A 19,110-nucleotide genomic window follows, 5' to 3' on the forward strand; every position below is an offset into this window, starting at 1 on the left:
AAAGAAAAGTTTGGTGTTGCTCAAACTAAGCATCCTAAGCATACCTTCAAAGTTGTAACAAAATGGCTTAAAGACAACAAAGTGAAGTACTGGAGTGACCATAACAAAGCCCTGACCTGAATCCCATAGAAAACTGAACTGAAAAAGTGTGTCCGAGAAAAGAGGCCCACAAACCTGACTGAGTTACACCCGTTCTGTTGGGAGGAATGGGCAAAAATTCCATCAAAGTATTGTGAGAAGCTTGTGGAAAGCTACCCCAAGCGTTTGATTCAAGTTACAAAGCAATTAAAAGGCAATGGCACCAAATACTACCAAAGTGTATGTAACCCACTGAAAATCTGATATAGTACATAAAAGCTTAAATAAATCTGCCTCTTAGCAATTATTCTGAAATTACCTCTAATGGAAATAAAGTAGATACCCTACTTGACTTAACACAGGAAATGTATGGTAACATGAAATATGTGGAGTTGTGAAAAATTGAGTTTGAATGTCTTTAGCCTAGCTGTATGTAAATTTTTGGCCTCAACTGTATGCATGGGCGAATTCTATTTTATCAGTGTCGAACCTTACAAATTGTAAAAGAACTGTACATATTGCTGTTGAACACGCTGACAACGGAAGAAAGAGAAAATACAGTAAACTGCCACTAACTTTAAAAAGATTGCATGGGTACAAATAAACTGGCAAGTAACTTATCAAGAAGTCTGAGTTTGCCATCCCCCTGTTCAATGAGCGGGGACATGACTGATTCCAGTGACATGTTGCACCAGCTGCTTGGACCCTGGAATCTAAATTTACTAGGCCAGAAAGAGAGATTGTTGCAAAATATTGCATTAATCTTTAAACTCAAATTATAAATGCAGTCTATCCATGATTTGTGCCAATACTGTAGCTATCATTTTAACAAGTCAAATAAAATGAAAAGACTGTTCAAGTTGCATTTATTGTTATTCTTCTCATTACAGACGGGAGTAAGAAAAAGAACGAAATACAGTACCCTAGGCACCACAATGAAGTATAAGAACAGCCATAAACAATTAATACAGAAATTAAAATGATAATTATAATAGCCGATTGCATGGGTAATCCCCAAAATGAGCAAATTTGCCCTATGACTGCGCTTTATGCTGTAGACCTGGTCTGGTCTACAGCATATCACAAAAATAATCCGCTTCTCTGTTTTGACTTAAACACTCCCCAGCAGTGACTCTCCACCTACTTTGGTGCATGGCATGTCAAGAAATTACCAGATAACACAGGTGCGTCAAAATCTATGCCAAAAATACCATTTCGCCAATGCAACAGCTCACAACATGCCATGCTCCGGCCTGTAAATATAATATCACTGCTTAGCAAAAAAAAAAAAAAAAAAGCACAGTCCCCAGAAAGTCAAAGAAATTATCACATGGACATAGCTTTGCATCAGACATCTCATCTTTATAATACAATTTAAAAGTAACATTACGATAATTCAGATGATTCTTTTTGTCAGCACATTACAGGCAGTAATTTCATAAGGTTTCTTCCCAAGAATCACAAAACCATACCTAGCACAGATGTAGAAGCCCCGGCAGACCAGGGAGAGCTGCTCCAAGGCCCTCAGGTCCAGCTCACTGGACACAACCCAGCGGAAGATGTACATGAGCACCTCCGTGGGCAGAGCTATAGACACAAGCATAGTCAAGGGATAAAGACACACATGCAGAACATTCAAAGGAGGAGCAACCATTATCTTCTTGAAAGAAAGCCACTGAGAAAAATAAATGACGATGGCCATTAGGGATGTTAAATGATTAATCATTAATAAGAACATTTATCGATTAATTTTATTGAATAAATTGTTAAATTTCAATAAACCATATCAATGAATAACCTTACGTTGGCAATTAGATTTTATATTAGAGAGACATTTCTCCGTTGTTAGACACATATCCCCTCGACTGGTGGAAAGTTGACAAGTCACGGTTCCCTCGACTGGCAGCATTAGCAAAACATTATTTGCTAAATTATATCAGTGCCATTTGAGCGCGTGTTCTCAGGGGCTGGTCTCACCTTCAGCAGACTGCGCACTAGACTGCCCCTACAGCATGCCCATATTCTCCAACAAATATTTTTAGGTATTAAGTTAGGTAACGGCATATAGGATGTGTTGTTCATGTTACAGCTATATGTTACAGCCTTCAGGAATATAGCCTATAAGCAGGTTTCATGGCACTTCATTATATTTTACACCTTTACTTACCTTTCTTGTTTGCCGCACATCAAGGGGCCTACTTTACAAAGTGGGGAACTTGCAAATATTTTTTAAATGAATAACCTACCACTTGTACTACAGAATACAATTTACACTATTGAATTGATTGATGTGCCCTGTACTCTAATTAATCTTAATTCTAAAAACTGTAAAGTTTGCTACAAAAATTTGATCAATATTGAGACAAACCATACTGTCATTAATTCCAGAAATAATATTTTGAAACTTGGATTACTAAACATAAGATCCCTTAATTCTAAAGCAGCTCTTGTGAATGAACTAATCACTGATTATTGTCTTAATGCATTATGTCTCACTGAAACATGGCTGAAAGTGGATGAGAACCTTTCCTTAAATGAGTCCTCACCACCTGGAGATACATAGTCAAATCCCCCGTCTCTGTCAGAGAGGCGGTGGTGTTGCTACTATTTACAATGACCTTGCAATTCCAAAACCAGATTATAAATTTGATTCCTTTGAAGCGTTATTAACGAACCTTTCCTAGCCCAATGATGGTAGGCATTGCCTTTTATCTCAGTCCTTCGTATTAGTGACTGTCTACAGACCTCCTGGCCCATACTCTAGTTTTGTTCATGACTTTGCAGAATTCCTCTCTCACTTAACTATAAGCTATGACAATGTGGTGATGTTATGTGACTTTAACCTGCACTATGAAAATGCAGATGATCCTCTTACATTTGCATTTGTGAATATCTTAGAATCCATCGGCTTCACTCAAAACGTTGTCGGTCTCACACATTGTTGTGGTCACACTTTAGATCTGGTCTAAATTTTGGTGTTGATGTTAGTGATGTTGTAATCTACCCACATAACCCTATTTTGTCTGACCATTTTCTTATAACATTAAACCTACAGTTGGCTCACCCCATAGAATCTGAACCTAAAATGTATTTAGGCCGCACTATTACGACTAACACTACTACAAACTTTATTGAAACAATTTCGGAATACTTTGATTTAGATGTTTCAGCTTCCTCCGTGTCTATTGATAATCTAGCAGAGGGATTGGCTATTGCACTACATAAAACCCTTGATGTAGTTGCTCCATTGAAAAGTAAAAATGTTATTGAGAAGAGATTTGCACATTGGTATACTGACCATACACGGGCTCTTAAAAAGTCTCTAGAACTAGAACGCAAGCGGCATTCCACTAATCTGCAGATATATCACCTAGCAGAGTCTTGGTGCCTACAAACATTCTCTCTCTAATGCAAGGTCTGCTTAATTTTCAAAGCTTATACAAGAAAATAAGCATAATCCCCAATTCCTATTCAAAACAGTTGCTGATCTAACTAAAAACCATGCAGCAACTAAACCTCAAATTCCAGCTTCTTGTAGAAGTAATGATTTCTTGACATTCTTTAGCAGTAAAATAATAGGAATTAGAGAAAATATATCTGCCTCTACACTAGCCAACAACAGCTTTATCAATATCACAGACGCACCTCCAAGAAACATAGAACGACTGGAATCGTTTACTTCCATACAACTAAGTGAACTAGTCAAACTAGTTTCTACTGCTAAATCAACCACCTGCACTCTTGATCCCATTCCTGCAAAGCTACTGAAGGAGCTATTGCCGGTTCTTAGCAAACCAGTTCTTAACATAATGAACTCTTCACTGCTATCCGGCTATGTTCCCATATCTTTTAAAAAGGCAGAAATCAAGAGATCAAATTTGGACCAGACAGACCTGGCTAACAACAGACCAATTTCAAATCTCCCATTTCTATCAAAGGTTCTTGAGAAATGTGTAGAACAACAACTCTCTTCTTTCCTACAGGATAATGTGTATGAGAGCTTTCAGTCTGGTTTTAGGAAGAATCATAGTACTGAGACAGCCCTTGCCTGAGTATTGAACGATCTGTTTCTCTCCCTTGATTGAGGATGTATCTCTGTTCTTGTTCTGCTTGACCCGAGTGCTGCTTTTGATACAATAGACCACCATATCCTCCTCCATAGGTTAGAAAAATCAGTTAGTGTCACTGGACAAGCCCTTATGTGGTTTAAATCCTCTCACTGACAGATTTCAGGCTTTTAGGGTAAATACTAATTCCTCTGAGTATTCCAGGGTAAACTTTGGAGTACCCCAAGGATCTGTGTTGGGTCTCTTGCTTTTTCCCTTGTACATGCTTCCTCTTGGGGGCATCATAAGCAGTCATGGTGTTAACTGCCACTGCTATGCAGATGACACGCAACTTTATATATCTTTTAAACCAGGTGAAGTTGATCCGCTAGCCAAGTTAGAGACCTGTCTTAAAGGTGTAAAGGCTTGACTGAACCAGAATTTCCTCACGTTGAATTCTGATAAAACTGAGATGCTCACAGTAGCTCCGAAATCTCTTAGAGATAAGTTCCTCCATTTTTCCTCATATATAATTGGCTTCTCTGTCTCCTTCAAAGCAGTTGTTAAAAACCTTGGCGTAACTTTTGATTCAGATCTCTCCATTCAGGCCCACATTAATAATATCATACAAGTGGCCTTCTTCCACCTAAAGAACATATCTAAATTAAGGAAGATGTTGTCCCCCCGGGATGCTGAAAAAATGGTTCATGCATTTGTATCCTCTCTGCTTGATTATTGTAACATTGTACCGTCAGGTTGCACCAGCTCAGCCTTGAAACGTCTACAACTTACAAAATGCAGCTGCTAGGGTCCTTGCTAGAACTAAGAAATGGGAACATATCAGTCCAGTGCTTAAATCTCTTCACTGCCTTTAATAGCAACCTGACACTTGTTTAGAACCTTTTCTTACTGCAAACCAAACCATAACTAGTTGCTAGCAATATTTAAATTGGTTTTCAGCAGTTGTTTCCCTTGCATAATTATTTTCAGTAAATACCCTCTTAAATCAAGCACATGGAAACATGCAAATTCCATAAAAAATATCAAATGTTCTGCTCCTAATGCCTCTCTTGATGTGTCATCACTTCTTAGAGAGTTAAGGTGTAGCTGTTGTGAATACCTGAAATGTGCACCTGCGTTGTTTCCACTTCAGGCTCACATATCTTCAGGGACATGTCCTGCAGAGTGAGCTGCTGCTGGAAGTAGGTGAGCAGGTCAGCAATCTCACCATCTCTTTCTTTGTCTTCCGTGCTGGAAAAAAGAGAGGTTTACACTAGTTAAGCATCGACACCTTTGACCACAACCAAAGACTATACCAAAAAGAAATTGTCTTCCCCTTCCCATTTATCACTTTTGCTGATTTTAATTTGAAAAAAGGAAAGCCGTTTTTTTGAAGCGTGTACATTCTGAAACTACAGAAAATACAGATTTGGGCGACGACTCAGTAATCAGTGTTTATAGTTTGATTTCATCTGAACAAACCTTTTTCATCATGCCAATAATGCTTATTTTCATTCCAAACACTACTATTTTGTCACAAGGCAACATGGTGATGTTTAGAAACTAATTTTTAACAGCAAACTATTTCAGGAACTTTAGTATGACACAACTGTTGCATGGACACTGTGTGTCTATGCAACAGTTGTATTTTAATTAGGCTTCATAAATGTTGCACTTGCTAAAGTGCACACACTGACAACTTGCAACAGTGTTTCTTGAACAATGGTGTACACACATAGACCGTATAAAAATATGGACGAAGTGCTTCATGATGTCACCCACTGATTTGCTATGGTTAGTGCTCACTGGCGCATGAAGCCCAAATTAGGGCGCAGCCACATTGCCCGTTGCAACCAACGCAAGCACAGTGGAGTGAAAGACTGGAGTCCACGACTACAGGAAAATCCACCCCGACTACCTTACATGGTAATTAGAAACGCCCACGTCTGGACAACAAGCGTGGCCTTGCAACCACAGAACCGTACTGCCGTAACATTTCAAAAAAGTTAATTGTGCAAGATATGTTTAGTGTTAAGATATTTACATAGAAAAATAGATAAAACAGATCATTAGCTAACTAGCTCGCTAGTTATATAGACAGATAGATAACAGAACTCTAGATAGCTAGATAGATATATCACAAGATAACTAGCTAGCAAGTTAGCTAGATAGATAGATAGATCGATAGCAAGACAGTAAGCTTGCTCCCCTAAATAAGTAAATCTCACTAGCTTGTCTTCTTAAAGAAGCTTCAAAACTGCTTACAAATCTGATTTCACCAACAACATATACAAATTATAAAAGACGAGACTTTATGAGAATCAACTGAAACCCCAAACTGGTCAGAAATCACGTTTTGACATAGAAAATTGTTTATCTGAAAATGTCTCAAATGTATTAACCGAAAGAACTGGAGAGAAGAATCCTTAGTATAGTGGTTAGTACCACTGAATGCAGCACACAACACTTTTGGACCTTGGACTTTTAAATGGTGAGATCGTATGTAGCTAGCTAATCGGAATAAAACGACACAGCATCACACCTGCCACTGAAGCACTCTGCCTGGCTGCGAGGATGGGGAAATCCTTATATGGTCATACGGTAGTAGGACAAGCCACATTGCACGCACTGAAATTTACCCAGATTTGGGAATTTTGGCAGAATTATTTTTAAAAATGAGACCCAGGGGAGACATTACAAGGGATGTGATTAACTAGTTAAACCATCATTTCTTGTGTAAAGAATGTATTGACTTTATATTTCCTCAGAGAAAACTTTCCCCATTGACTTAACATTGGGTGGGCAGGGTTTCAAGTTCTTTTTGCAACCAGGCATTGCAGTAGCCACTGGGGTAAAACGCTTCACTCACAGAGGAGAGTTGTTGCCCCCTGTGTACACAACTGTCTAATTAGATAGCAGACATATTGAATTCAAAGCCACAGAAGAGCCACCATTTAATTTGGAACTTAATGACAAATTAGCCACATTGTACAAGTATGTGGTTAAAAAAGGACAAGTTAAAAAATAAAAAATTAAAAAGATTGATTTCACATTGCAAAACTATAGGCATCTACACATTTCAATTCTGAAAGTGGCATCTCTGTAAATACTCCAGAATTGAAATAGAGAATATACTCACTTGTCTGGATCAGGCGAGCGGCTGTAGTTTATTTTAAACTCAATATCCGGCACAAGTTGCATTGCCATGCGATAGTACTTGATAGCTGAAATTTAAAAGTTTTTTTTACTAAATTTCATTCCCCCCCAAGCACTTTGTAGACACATTGTTAATTGACAATAACATTTATTTCATAATGGGATTTATAATTTCCCTTGATGAAAAAGAATGAACAAATGGAAAATTGAAAGAAGTTCATCTACTTTGAACAAGTCTAGATCTGAAAATAAATAAAAAGATTCACGTAACTACGGTTCAATATGTAGCTAGGGAGGATAAAATGAGTGAAATCTACTCATCTACTCTTTGATCTTTATTTTGATATATTTCTAAAGGTAAAAAGGGAAAATGAGATCAGTGTCTGGATTGAAGACCATTGCGAAAAGCTGGTTGTTGATATTAAAGTAAGCAGGACAATGGCATTTGAAAGATGGCTTTATTTGTTAAATCCCATTGTAGTATTCAACCGATCACAAATTTTGATTAATTTTTAGGCACTAAAATCTACATGCAATTTCCCCACTTTTGAAAGGTTTCCTTGTGATGTTCCTTTTCCATATTCCAAAAGTGATTAGGTATTCCACAAGGTCCACAAATAGTAACATTTTGACTAAAAAAACAATATGCAATACATAAATATTTATTTATGTATTTATTTATTTATTTTCAAAAAAATCAAAACAATATTATTTTGATCAGCCAAGACAAGCAGAATTATGAGAGACCCTCCCTTATCCTGAAAATATGAACCTTTCACAGCATCTAGTTGGAAACAAATGAAATGCAAAACCAACAAATACTCAATAAATACTGTTTTCACTGCAAAGGTAATAAAACCTGCCTTCATATACAGCTCCATTCTGCTCTTCTTCCACTGCTTTGAGGAACAGCTCCCTGGCCTGAAAAATATCCAAAATAAATCAGCAATAGAGATGAACAAAGACTGGACTAGAACACCAAGGAACACCTTTATAGTACCATTGGTGATCTCTCCAACATCCAATTTAAAGAACAAAGAATCATATTCTTGTCCCTATCAATTATCACAAAAATGAAGAGTAAAACACTGGATAAAGAAGGAAGGAAATGGATGTAGATGGAAAACTACATAACTACACAAAGTACTTAGGGATTAGCAGAGGAATACCTTGATAAATAGTTTACACCTTAATAGCTAGCGAGAAATGAGTAAAATGCACAGAATATTTACGCAATTATTAGGGGAACATAACAGATAACATTTTTGCTAAAAATTAGAAGTTGCTGGACAGCATTTACTTCCTAATACAAGGCCTAGCCTAACTTGCAGTAAAACAGGTTTCAGATGGTTCTACGGCCAAGGATAGAATTAAAATATTCTAGGGGAAACACCGCTTATTCGTTTGAAGGAGTAGTAGAATATTCTTTCGCTCATTTAGTTTGGCACATCTTCTGTTTAATGGATGAGTTAGTATGAAATATTCTGCATATATTGTTGTATAGAATTCTGGATATTGTTCATTGTTCATTGCCCGTAATCAAAAGAAGTTTTCAGAAGATGCAATTTCTGCGAACCCTTCTTTCTTATTACAACAGTAAAAGCAAGTACGTATGTACAGTTGAGGCCAAAAGTTTAGGTACACCTAGGCTAAAGACATTCAAACTCAATTTTTCACAACTCCACACATTTCATGTTACCATATATTTCGTGTGTTAAGTCAAATAGGGTATCTGCTTTATTTTCATAAAAGGTAATTTCACAATAATAGCTATGAGACAGATTTATTTCAGCTTTTTATGTTCTATATCAGATTTTCAGTGGGTCAGAAGTTTACATACACTTTGTTAGTCCTTGGTGGCATTGCCTTTTAATTGCTTAATTAATTGATTCAAACGCTTTGGGTAGTCTTCCACAAGCTACTCACAATACTTTGCCGGAATTTTTGCCCATTCCTCCCGACAGAACTGGTATAAGTCAGTCATGTTTGTGGGCCTCCTTGCTCGGACACGCTTTTTCAGTTCAGTCCACAAATTTTCTATGGGAATCAGGTCAAGGCTTTGTAATGGCCACTCCAATACTTCACTGTGTTGTCTTTAAGCCACGTTGTTACAACTTTGGAGGTATGCTTAGGATCACTGTCCTGCTGGAAAACCCAGTTGTGAACAGGTTTTAACTTTCTAGCTGATGTCTTGAGGTGTTGATTCAGTATTTCCACGAAAATTAGTATTTTGTCATGATACCATCTATTGCCTGAAGTGCACCAGCCCCTTTTCCAGCAAAACACCCCCACAACATGATGCTGCCACCCCCATGCTTCACATGGTGTTCTTCCGTTTAAAAGCCTCACCCTTTTCCCTCCATACATAGCGCTGATCATTATGGCCAAACAGTTAAATTTTTATTTCATCTGACCAGAGAACACTTCACTTCCTCCTGGTGATCACCTGCAAACTTCATTCTGGCTTTTTTATGCCGGCCTTGGACTAGGGGGTTCTTCATTGCGCAACAGCCTTTCAGGCCATGGCGATGTAGGATTCTCCTAATGGTGGATGCAGATACTTTGGTACCTGATGCCTCCAACTCCTTCACCAGTACCTTTGTTGTTGTCTTGGGGTTCAGGTGAACCTTTCAGACCAAAGTTTGTTCAGCCCGGGGAATTAATTTGTGCCTCTTTCCTGAATGATGCAGTGTGGTCCCAAGATTTTTATATTTGCATACAATTGTTTGTACAGATGCTCGCAGTACCTTCAGTTGTTTGGACATTGCTCCAAAGCAGGAACCAGACTTGTGGAGGTCCACTATTTTTTTCTGAGGTCTTGGCTGAGTTGCCTGGATTTTCCCATGGTATCAAGGCCAAAAAAGCAGTGGCTCTAAAGGTAGGCCCTTAAATACAGCCACAGGTGCCAATTAACTCCAAATTAACTTCTAATTATGAAAATTGGCCAATCCGAAGCTTCTAAAAAGTCATAAAATCAATTTCTGGAATCTTCCAGACTGTTTAAAGAGACAGTCAACTTGGTGTATGTAAACGTTTGACCCACTGGAATTCTGATATAGTGAAATAAAGCTGAAATAAATCTGTCTCCAATTGATTGTTTTAAAATTACCTCTGATATGAACAAAGTAGATGCCCTAATTGACTTGCCAAAAGAAATGTATGGTAACATGAAATGTGCGGAGTTTTAATATCTATAGCCTAGCTGTATGTAAACTTTTAGCCTCAACTGCAACAACATAACATATTGACCAATTATTCTTCTACAGAATATAAATAATGTATGGCAGTCTATCTGAAATTATGCACATTGTAACAGCAATGGTAACATTCCCTAAATGAAAAGTAAAAGTAAAGTTCTTACCTTCTCCTCTTGAGCAAGGTCATGTTTTCTCTTCAGATCCCCTGATCGTAACAGCTCTTTCTTACCAGCGATGGACCCAGCAGATGGTATCAGTTCAGACATCCACTGTGCCCGAAAAACGCTGAGCTCCAGCTGAACACAAAGCGAGAAGAGATACCAAAATACTGTTCAGTAAATCCTTTAAATGTGAAAGACAGCAGGAAGTTCTCCCCAAAGTACAAGTGCTTTAAATGTGCAACACAGGAGAGAACACTCTCCAAGTCTCCTGCCTGCTTTTTGGGGATTGATTGTATCCCTGCTTTGATTTAGGTTACTCTACCTGTACGGCGTGTAAGGGAATTGCGTTCTGCAGACCATAGCTGTTCAAGTGTGAACTATCATGTAATAATTTACCAGAGTATTGCTCTGTTAATCCCTTCATACTTTATTTGTGCAGTTATGTATTAGGTTGTTGAACACATGTTCAAGGTAATTATTTTTGGCTCAGCCGCAACAGCAGGGCCAGCCCTACAGACACGAATGTCTGTGACTGAGTAAGTGAGTGATGAAGTTACACCATTGGTCGGCCGAGTTATGAAGTTACACCATTGGTCAGCCGGATCACGTGGCTTAGGTCCAGCCATATATTAGGTTTTAACCTGGTCTTGTTGTTTTTTTTGCTAGAACTTATTAACACAATGCAGATTAGGCTAGTTATCATTAGGGTTGGGTATCGAGCTGGTTCCGAATTGGAACCGGTTCTAAATTTCCAATAACCAGGAATTCATTAAGAAATGTGCATTTCAAATCCGCTTCTTGAATCTTGAAAATGTATTTTCAATGGCATTTGCAATGACTGAAATGTAAAGAATTTTAATCAACTGCTAAGACCTGCTACATTTACGTCTACGTCACTGGTTGCGTAATACGTATGCATCAACGTGCCTGTCATAGGCCACGCCCCCCATGATGGGTGCAAACAATCTGTTGCACTCAATGTAGTTAATATTAGCAGTCAGTGGATTATCAAGATTATAAAAATGCCTAAATGTTGTTGTATGGTGGGCTGTGCAAATAAAGCCAAGAACCCCGACTTTTAGTTTTATGTCCACCCATGCAAAAACACTGAGCCAATGAGGAAAAAAATGCGGATTCAGGCCATTAGATGCAGGGAAAGCCGGAAAACTCAGGGATCCTGGATCAAGCGACATCTATATTTGTAGTAAATTAGCCATTTAGCCCCCAGTAAGTACGTATAACTTTCATTATCTGCAGCTAAGAGGCTGTGTCAGAAACGGTAATTTGTATGTTTTTTTTAGATGTGTGTAAGAAACTGCATAGCTAGCAACGTAACATCACATCACATCCTACACAATGCTAGCAAGCTAGCAAATGTTATTATGATAACTTTGCTGCATTAAACCAAGATGCTTTTAACTAATGTTATTAGCTATGACAGTTGCTATTAACTAATGTTAACTACGGTCCACCGACCTAGAGAATACTGCAGGTAACACAATCTCCACCATAAAATATGGAGGTGGAAGCATCATGCTATGGGGACACTATTCATCAGCAAGAACTGGAAATCTCATAAGGATTCAAAGATAACTGGCACACAATAATCTGCGCACCACACTGTCAAAACAATCAAAAGGGAAGCACCCAAAGCACATTTCCAGTACAACACTGGAGAGTTTTCAAATGAATAAAATAGATGTCCCTGCCAGACTAAGTTGGAGTCTTAACTTTAATCAGAAAGCAGGAAAGAAAATTGCTGTCCATTGCCATTCTCCAACCAACTTGACACAGAGTGAGCAATTTTACAAGGATGAATGGCCAAATAGAGCTTCATCACAGTGTGCAAAATTCAGAGACTCAACTACGAACATATAAGTTTTGTATGACAATATTCCATGTTGGAAAATTCATATGCTTAAATTTCCCATGAATTCACAGCTAGAGCAATAAGAATGAGACATTTATGCAATGAAGTCCCTACCTGCCAAACTTAGCACATGTGTGTTTTGGCCCCAAAAAACCACAAGACTGTGATGACCACACACAACTAGCGTGTGACATTTGATCACACCTGTTGACAACAATTGGTAATTAGTAGGGATGGGTATGAGTAAAGAATTGATCCATTACTCGTCGGACACGTGCCTACTCAATCTTTTTCATTTTCTCCTAAAGATGTTTTCAGTGAAAACATGCATTTCAAAATACGCGATTCCATTGTAATGGAAACGTTAAGCAAGTTTTCCAGCAAATATCACATGCTATACCACTTAGCAATGAACGTGTCTTTCTAGTAATGACTGGGTTATCTAATATTAACCTCTTAGCCCAAAGCCCCTAGTGGTCGGCACGCCGGCGTGCCAAGATTACTAAACTCAGACATTCAGTGCTACTGCAACCAAAGTATGAGTTAAAAACAGAAACGCGTTGTTTTAGTTTCATTAGTAGATGATACACGACAACTATGCCGAATACGGAGTTTCGCTCTGGTCGTTCATTTAACACTCGCCCCCTCCCTACAGTCTCATCTGCAACTACACCCCCCACCCATGACATAATGGACAATATTGTCTATCTTGGCATTCATAAAAATATTCTTTCACCACTCACAAATCGTATTCCGTCATAGCAACTAGATAAAAAGATAAACCTGACAATAGCCCTAAGATATGCCAATACAGCAGTGAAAACGCTGCTCAATGAATAACAAAATAAACAAGAAAAAGTTTTTTAAAATGATACCATGTCATTCTACAGTCAATATCTGGGACTAAATATTGAATAAATATACAACCTTACCATTAGTTCGCATAGAGATGTCCCTTTTTAGACTGAGTAGTCATATATTGCCTTGGGCAATCCGTTTGTGAAATATACACTCATTTGTGATGCCTGGGTAACCTTACAAAATAGCTGTGCGTAATACCACATTTGTTGTTTACGGCATCGTCGCCCTTTTTAGTACAGTCTGGCTTGATTGACAATTAATTTATCAGTAGGTGAGAGTATAAGCTTACTAACGATGTATAACATGTCTAATTTTGCTTTTGGAATAGCGTTTTATAGGTCAGCGTAATCAAATGTTTTGTTATCATCGCATTCACTTACACATTCACTCTGTGGTCGCAGTAAAAGACGAACGTTGTGAACAATTTTTCGTAATTTCTTGGAAAATACTATTATTATTGAGGACTTCTGAGCATAGCTAAGCCATATGTTTGCTTATAGACCTAGCTGACACTGTTTTCTAGTGAAAGACAGAAGCAGATAGAACTATATCATTGACTTCCTGTCTCTGTCTCTATCTACTGAAAACAGATTTCATCATTGCTATGTAAGTATTAGCCTACTGCTCAAAATATTTCGGTTATATACATTATTTTTGAAATTGAGTGTCTTTAAATAGGTTAGTGGTATTTTATAATGAGGATATTTCACAATGTAATAAGCGTTCGTTGGTAGTCTAGTAGTTTTTGTGATGCATGCAACAGTGATGACGAGAGTGTTTGAACATTGTCAAAATGTGATGGACGGTTGAAAATTTTTTTCATGTCGTCCCATCCCCATACAAGAAAACATACTCTCGTATGTTTTCTTGTATGGGGATGGGACGACATGAAAAAAATTTCTATTCATTTTCAAAGTATAGAAATACATACAAGAGTTAATTATTACACATTTAAGTACTGTACAGCATTATGTGACAATACTTTTACGTTAATATTAAACCTGATATCAAATTTCATCTTACACCTTCATAAGGGGCTCATTTAAATGCTTTCAATGGACAAAAAGTATTATACTCCTTTTTGGCGAGATTTTGGATTTGTTTCTGTACCCCTAGCTATTTTAGACCACTGTACTGACGGAAAGCTTGTAATTCCCACTTTAAAATGATGCAACACTGAGTTTCTTGAGTAAAAACTGTTTATTTGTAGTGAAATACGTGAATATGTTGTGATTTACAGCAATGCATAATTTAGAAACATTTTGGGTAGATTTGGAGACCCTGGGTACACTGCTTAGTTTTTGCTTCATAGATCTTTAGTAGTTCTACATATCCACCCTTAGATTTTACTTGGTCAAGAAGTTTTTGATCCAGTTTTTGATACTTTAACCTGCTGTATATATGCAATCTCTCAGGATTTCATTGCGAACTAGAAAAGAGCAAATTCATTTTAGATTTTTTGTGCATTTGTGGCACTTTATTTCTTCCACAATTATGAATATAAAGTAGGCCTAATCTAAGCTAGTATTGTAAATGGTACAAATGTCTTGCTTCATTTAAGCCATTTTTCAAGTCTCTGTGATGTTCACATCTGGAGTTATAAAGCTTTAAATAGGGTACCCCCTAAATGGGCAAGGATTGGCAAGATTTGGCATGTGTGCTAAGGGGTTAAACTGCAGTTAGGTTTTATGTGAAAATGGTCTCACAACGTGTTTGTTATCACAGATGGAAAGTTAGCAAACTACTTAATTATACTCAAAATATAGTCTAAGCTATAAACATACTCAGGCTATAACTAGACTAGCTCACTCTCTATACAGTCATTCATGGACATCAAGATGACACTGCTGCAAGTAGAATATTATAACTGTTGGCTTGCGTGCTCTTACAAATTTCCTCTTTATCAAGTCAGACCGATGTGCATTCATTCAGAACGGTGATTTTGTAGGCGCTACTTCATAGCCATATATGGCATATGAAAAAATAACGAATAAGACCCAATAAATTAGAATTGAGTATTTAGCCATTGAATATTAGTTTTGTGGGCGTGAAACTGTTGCGAGTATCATATCCCATTCATCATTAACTTTATTATGATGGAAAAACATGGGTACTGATGTGTGTTGTTGCTAGGTGTGTGTGCATTTGCTACATGAGTGGTGCCGCTGGGCCAAGACGCATTCTGAAAATAGATTATTTTCCATGCTAGGAATCGATCTGGTATCATGCACACAATCTATGAAATTATTGAAAATCACCATCCCTATTAATTAACATAATAAAACTACGATGGTTGGGTAGCGCAAGAAAATGGTAGTGTACCAGGTACAAAGCCGTTTTTGTCTGGTAATGCTGTGAATTTATTGCAGGCGTTGGTTATGTTTCATTTGATACTTTCATTTGATAGTCTAATTTTACCTGTTTGAAAGACAGGGCTCCAGACTAACTTATTTCGCCACCGTCCCAGGTGAAGCAAGAAGCTATTTTAACCAGAACTGAATGTGGACCATTCCCAAACTTAAAAAAATTTGGTGATGGTGAAATTAAAATGCATTAAAAAAATCTGCGAATGCTGCGAATCTGCACTTAATCCACATGTGAATCGTTTGATTAAAACTCTAAAATTGTGAATTACAAAGCAAAATCAAGGGGACAAAATGTCTTTGTACCACTCCCAAACATTACAGAGGGCAGTGTATGACAGCTGTAACTATAAATAAAATATGTAGTGAAAAGTACTATGGCAAAGGCAACCAATACTCCTAGCAATGAGGCTGTTTTTGTGCTTGCGTTACTGAACAGTCTGTGGTAATTTGCAGAACACTGCTGTGCTACTGTTAATTTTCTTGTTAGTAGGCCAAGGCTAATGCTGGTGAATCTTCACCATCAGATTTAGAAACAGCTGAGCATCACTGTTCAACCAGAATGAAAAGATATAATCAGCCCACGATTCAGTACAATAGAAAATAGACTACAGGGGTTGAATACCTAAAATAAATGGTAAAATTAATAAGCAAGATAGTGTTCTAGCGTTTTTGAACAAACGGTAACCATAACAAGCGATTTCTTAAAACAAGCCCAAAATGACAAACCTTGAGTTTTCATTTTATTCAAAGTAACTTCGGGGGAAAAAACCAGGCTAAGTAAAATGTCATGTATTACCGTACTCGGCGCAGTAGCCTAGCCTAGACTTATGTGCTGTAGCTATGCGCCGTTCCACACATAGCATCCTATATCTAGTTTAGCCTGTGTTCAGCGAGTATTGCTGCACATCCTGCTATTGCTTCATACCATGCTTAGAGTTACTGTTTTCAAGTAATCACCCCTTGTCAATGTCACTTTGGGAATGTAGGAATGAGTATGAAAATATTACCGGTCTCTTAAACACTGTTATTAGCCACGTTTTCCTTTCTGCAACCAAAAATTAATTGCGTGATTTTATTGACATCCCCAAGTTTTTTCTGCAAACTTGCTTTCTTCAGTGCGACATTTTACATGGAGTTAGTAATGATTGTTCTTCAAGGAATGTTAGCCGCAATGGGCAATGCTGTAGGAATTAAATTTGTTGACACAAAGTGGGTCCAAATCTAACACAGGGTAAAATGTAACACAGACTTTTTAGGCAGACGCATCAAGCTTTAACAACGTATTTCAGGTTAAACACTCAAAATTACCATCCCTTTAGCCGCGTTTCCACCGCAGGAACTTTACCCCGGCTTTATTTTACCCCCCAAAAAGTTCCTGCTCGGGGGGTAGTACTTTCCAAAAGTACCGGAACCTTTGGGGTGGGGCGCAAGCGCTGAAAATTTCTGATTGGTCGACTACTTGCAGTGTTATTTGTTTTATTTCAACCGCCACGTTTAAAAAATCTGCAGCCGCAAACCGATTTACTTTCATAATAACTTCAAATCAAACTTGTATGTTATGCGGCGCAGTAGCCTAGTTTTGGTTATAGCCTGCCAACGTCTTGGAATTATAACGTGTGCTCTTCTGTTCTTTTCTTGCTTCAGTATTCGTTTTATAAAATGCTAAGCATTCGTGCTGGGACAGCATATTACGTACCAAAACATTCAAACGGATTAATTCGGTTGCTGAATATTTTCTTCCGGATTTTCTTTGTTAGCCCGTTGTAATTGACTCAAAACGTTTGATACAGTTGTGTGAGGTATGCGGTAGTTCTGCGTAATTCACATTGGTGATACAGTAAAAGCAAACTGGAAATCACCTTCTGCACTTTTTGTCAGGGTAAAATAACAGGTTAATTCTAGTAATCGTCCCTTTAGCTTTTTCAGACTGCCGTAATTTTACTCTGCCATTCTTCAATTCCACAAAAAGACCAGGAAGACTATGGACTAATTTATGGCGCATGGTTCGCATCTGGAGGGCACACTTCGCTGCTCGGCTAGCAGTAACTTCGAAGGAAAGCAAACGGTGGCTGTACCACTGCTAATTTAAATTTTCACGCAAGTCCGAGTTTTCGTTCTATTCTTGTCATTTTGCGATTAGCCTATATGGAATTGATGATGAGAAAGTAATCAAACAGCAAATAGTTTACAACGTGTGCATGTTTTCTGCTGTTGTTGCCAGTTATATTGGAAATGTGAATGCATTCTGTCGCCTCTGATGTCAAGACATGAAAGTGAATGTTCGCATAAAAACATAATGAATGTGTTTGAGAGGATATATAAAACAGTTACAATCTGACTATTGGCCTGTTATATCCTATTTGTTGCATAACAACGGTCCAAGTTCAACTACCAACGACAGTTTTGCTTGACAACGGTAAAATATGCCCAAACGGCTGCAGAAGAATATTTCAATTTCAGGTGATTAAATCGATAAAAATCAATAAATACAAAAGTAACCATATATAGTCATTGTTGGTAACCCGTTGTATATAAGTGGAATAAACCCCTCCGGGCTGTCCCGGTTATTAGAAAATAATGTAGGCTACTTCGGTGGTAGTATGGGGTTACAGAAGAAATCATAGGACAGATGGACCGACGACAACGTCGCTTTTTCATACGTCAGTGGGCTAATTTGCCTAATCTTCGCGGGACTTTAGACCGCGGTGGAAACGCAGACAACCATGGGCTGAAGGAACCTTTTAGTTCCTTGAAAAGTAGTTCCTGGGACTACTGAGATCCTGAGAGATTGGTACTTTTGGTGGAAACGCGGCTTTTGTCTACCATGAAAGTGGGCAGAGTTTAATAAATATTTTGGGAGATATTGCCAAAAGGCTTTTTTGGCTATATGCAAGACATTTTTTTTCCAGCTACCATATTGTGTGTGTATGTCAAGGAATCCAAATGTATGTAATTGTAAACAGTCTTTTCGTGACTAACAGATCACATTGTATTGATATAGCATGCTAGCTTGTTTTCTAGCCAAGTACAGACACCCTGCAGGGCTAAACCGAACGGGGTTGTTAGCCTGTTGTCAGTAGACTATTAATTAAACAATTGATTGGATTTGTTCAGCTTAGACCGGATCTTTGTACATATATTTAACTCAATGGCAACTTAGGCTATGTGACATAGACTGATGCAGCTGTTTGGATCAAACAGACATTAGATGGGAACCGCAGAATAATGCACAGTCTTGGGACAGATTTTCACCGATATAGGTTGGCTGCAAAAAACATATAAATGTAATAAAAAAATTAATTAAAGACTGTTTGTATCATATAACATTTAATTGTATTGAATCGCCTTATTTTGTATTAACTTTTAAAGCTATTA

At 37.8% G+C, this 19,110-nt stretch overlaps 1 protein-coding gene across 2 annotated transcripts in view; it reads right to left on the minus strand.

Annotated features, from left to right (window-relative positions):
- The window catches only part of fbxo9 (F-box protein 9), a 35,262-nt gene that overhangs the window by 6,288 nt on the left and 9,864 nt on the right, over positions 1-19,110 (minus strand). For both annotated transcript variants that reach the window (XM_035405559.1, XM_035405558.1), the window contains exons 3-7: positions 10,642-10,773; positions 8,144-8,201; positions 7,264-7,348; positions 5,245-5,375; positions 1,551-1,665 (exon numbers count right to left, since the gene is read on the minus strand). In XM_035405559.1, the coding sequence (XP_035261450.1) occupies positions 1,551-1,665; positions 5,245-5,375; positions 7,264-7,348; positions 8,144-8,201; positions 10,642-10,773 (521 nt within the window). The remainder of the gene's footprint in view (positions 1-1,550; positions 1,666-5,244; positions 5,376-7,263; positions 7,349-8,143; positions 8,202-10,641; positions 10,774-19,110) is intronic.

Source organism: Anguilla anguilla, chromosome 2 (assembly GCF_013347855.1).
Source record: "Anguilla anguilla isolate fAngAng1 chromosome 2, fAngAng1.pri, whole genome shotgun sequence".
NCBI lineage: Eukaryota > Metazoa > Chordata > Actinopteri > Anguilliformes > Anguillidae > Anguilla > Anguilla anguilla.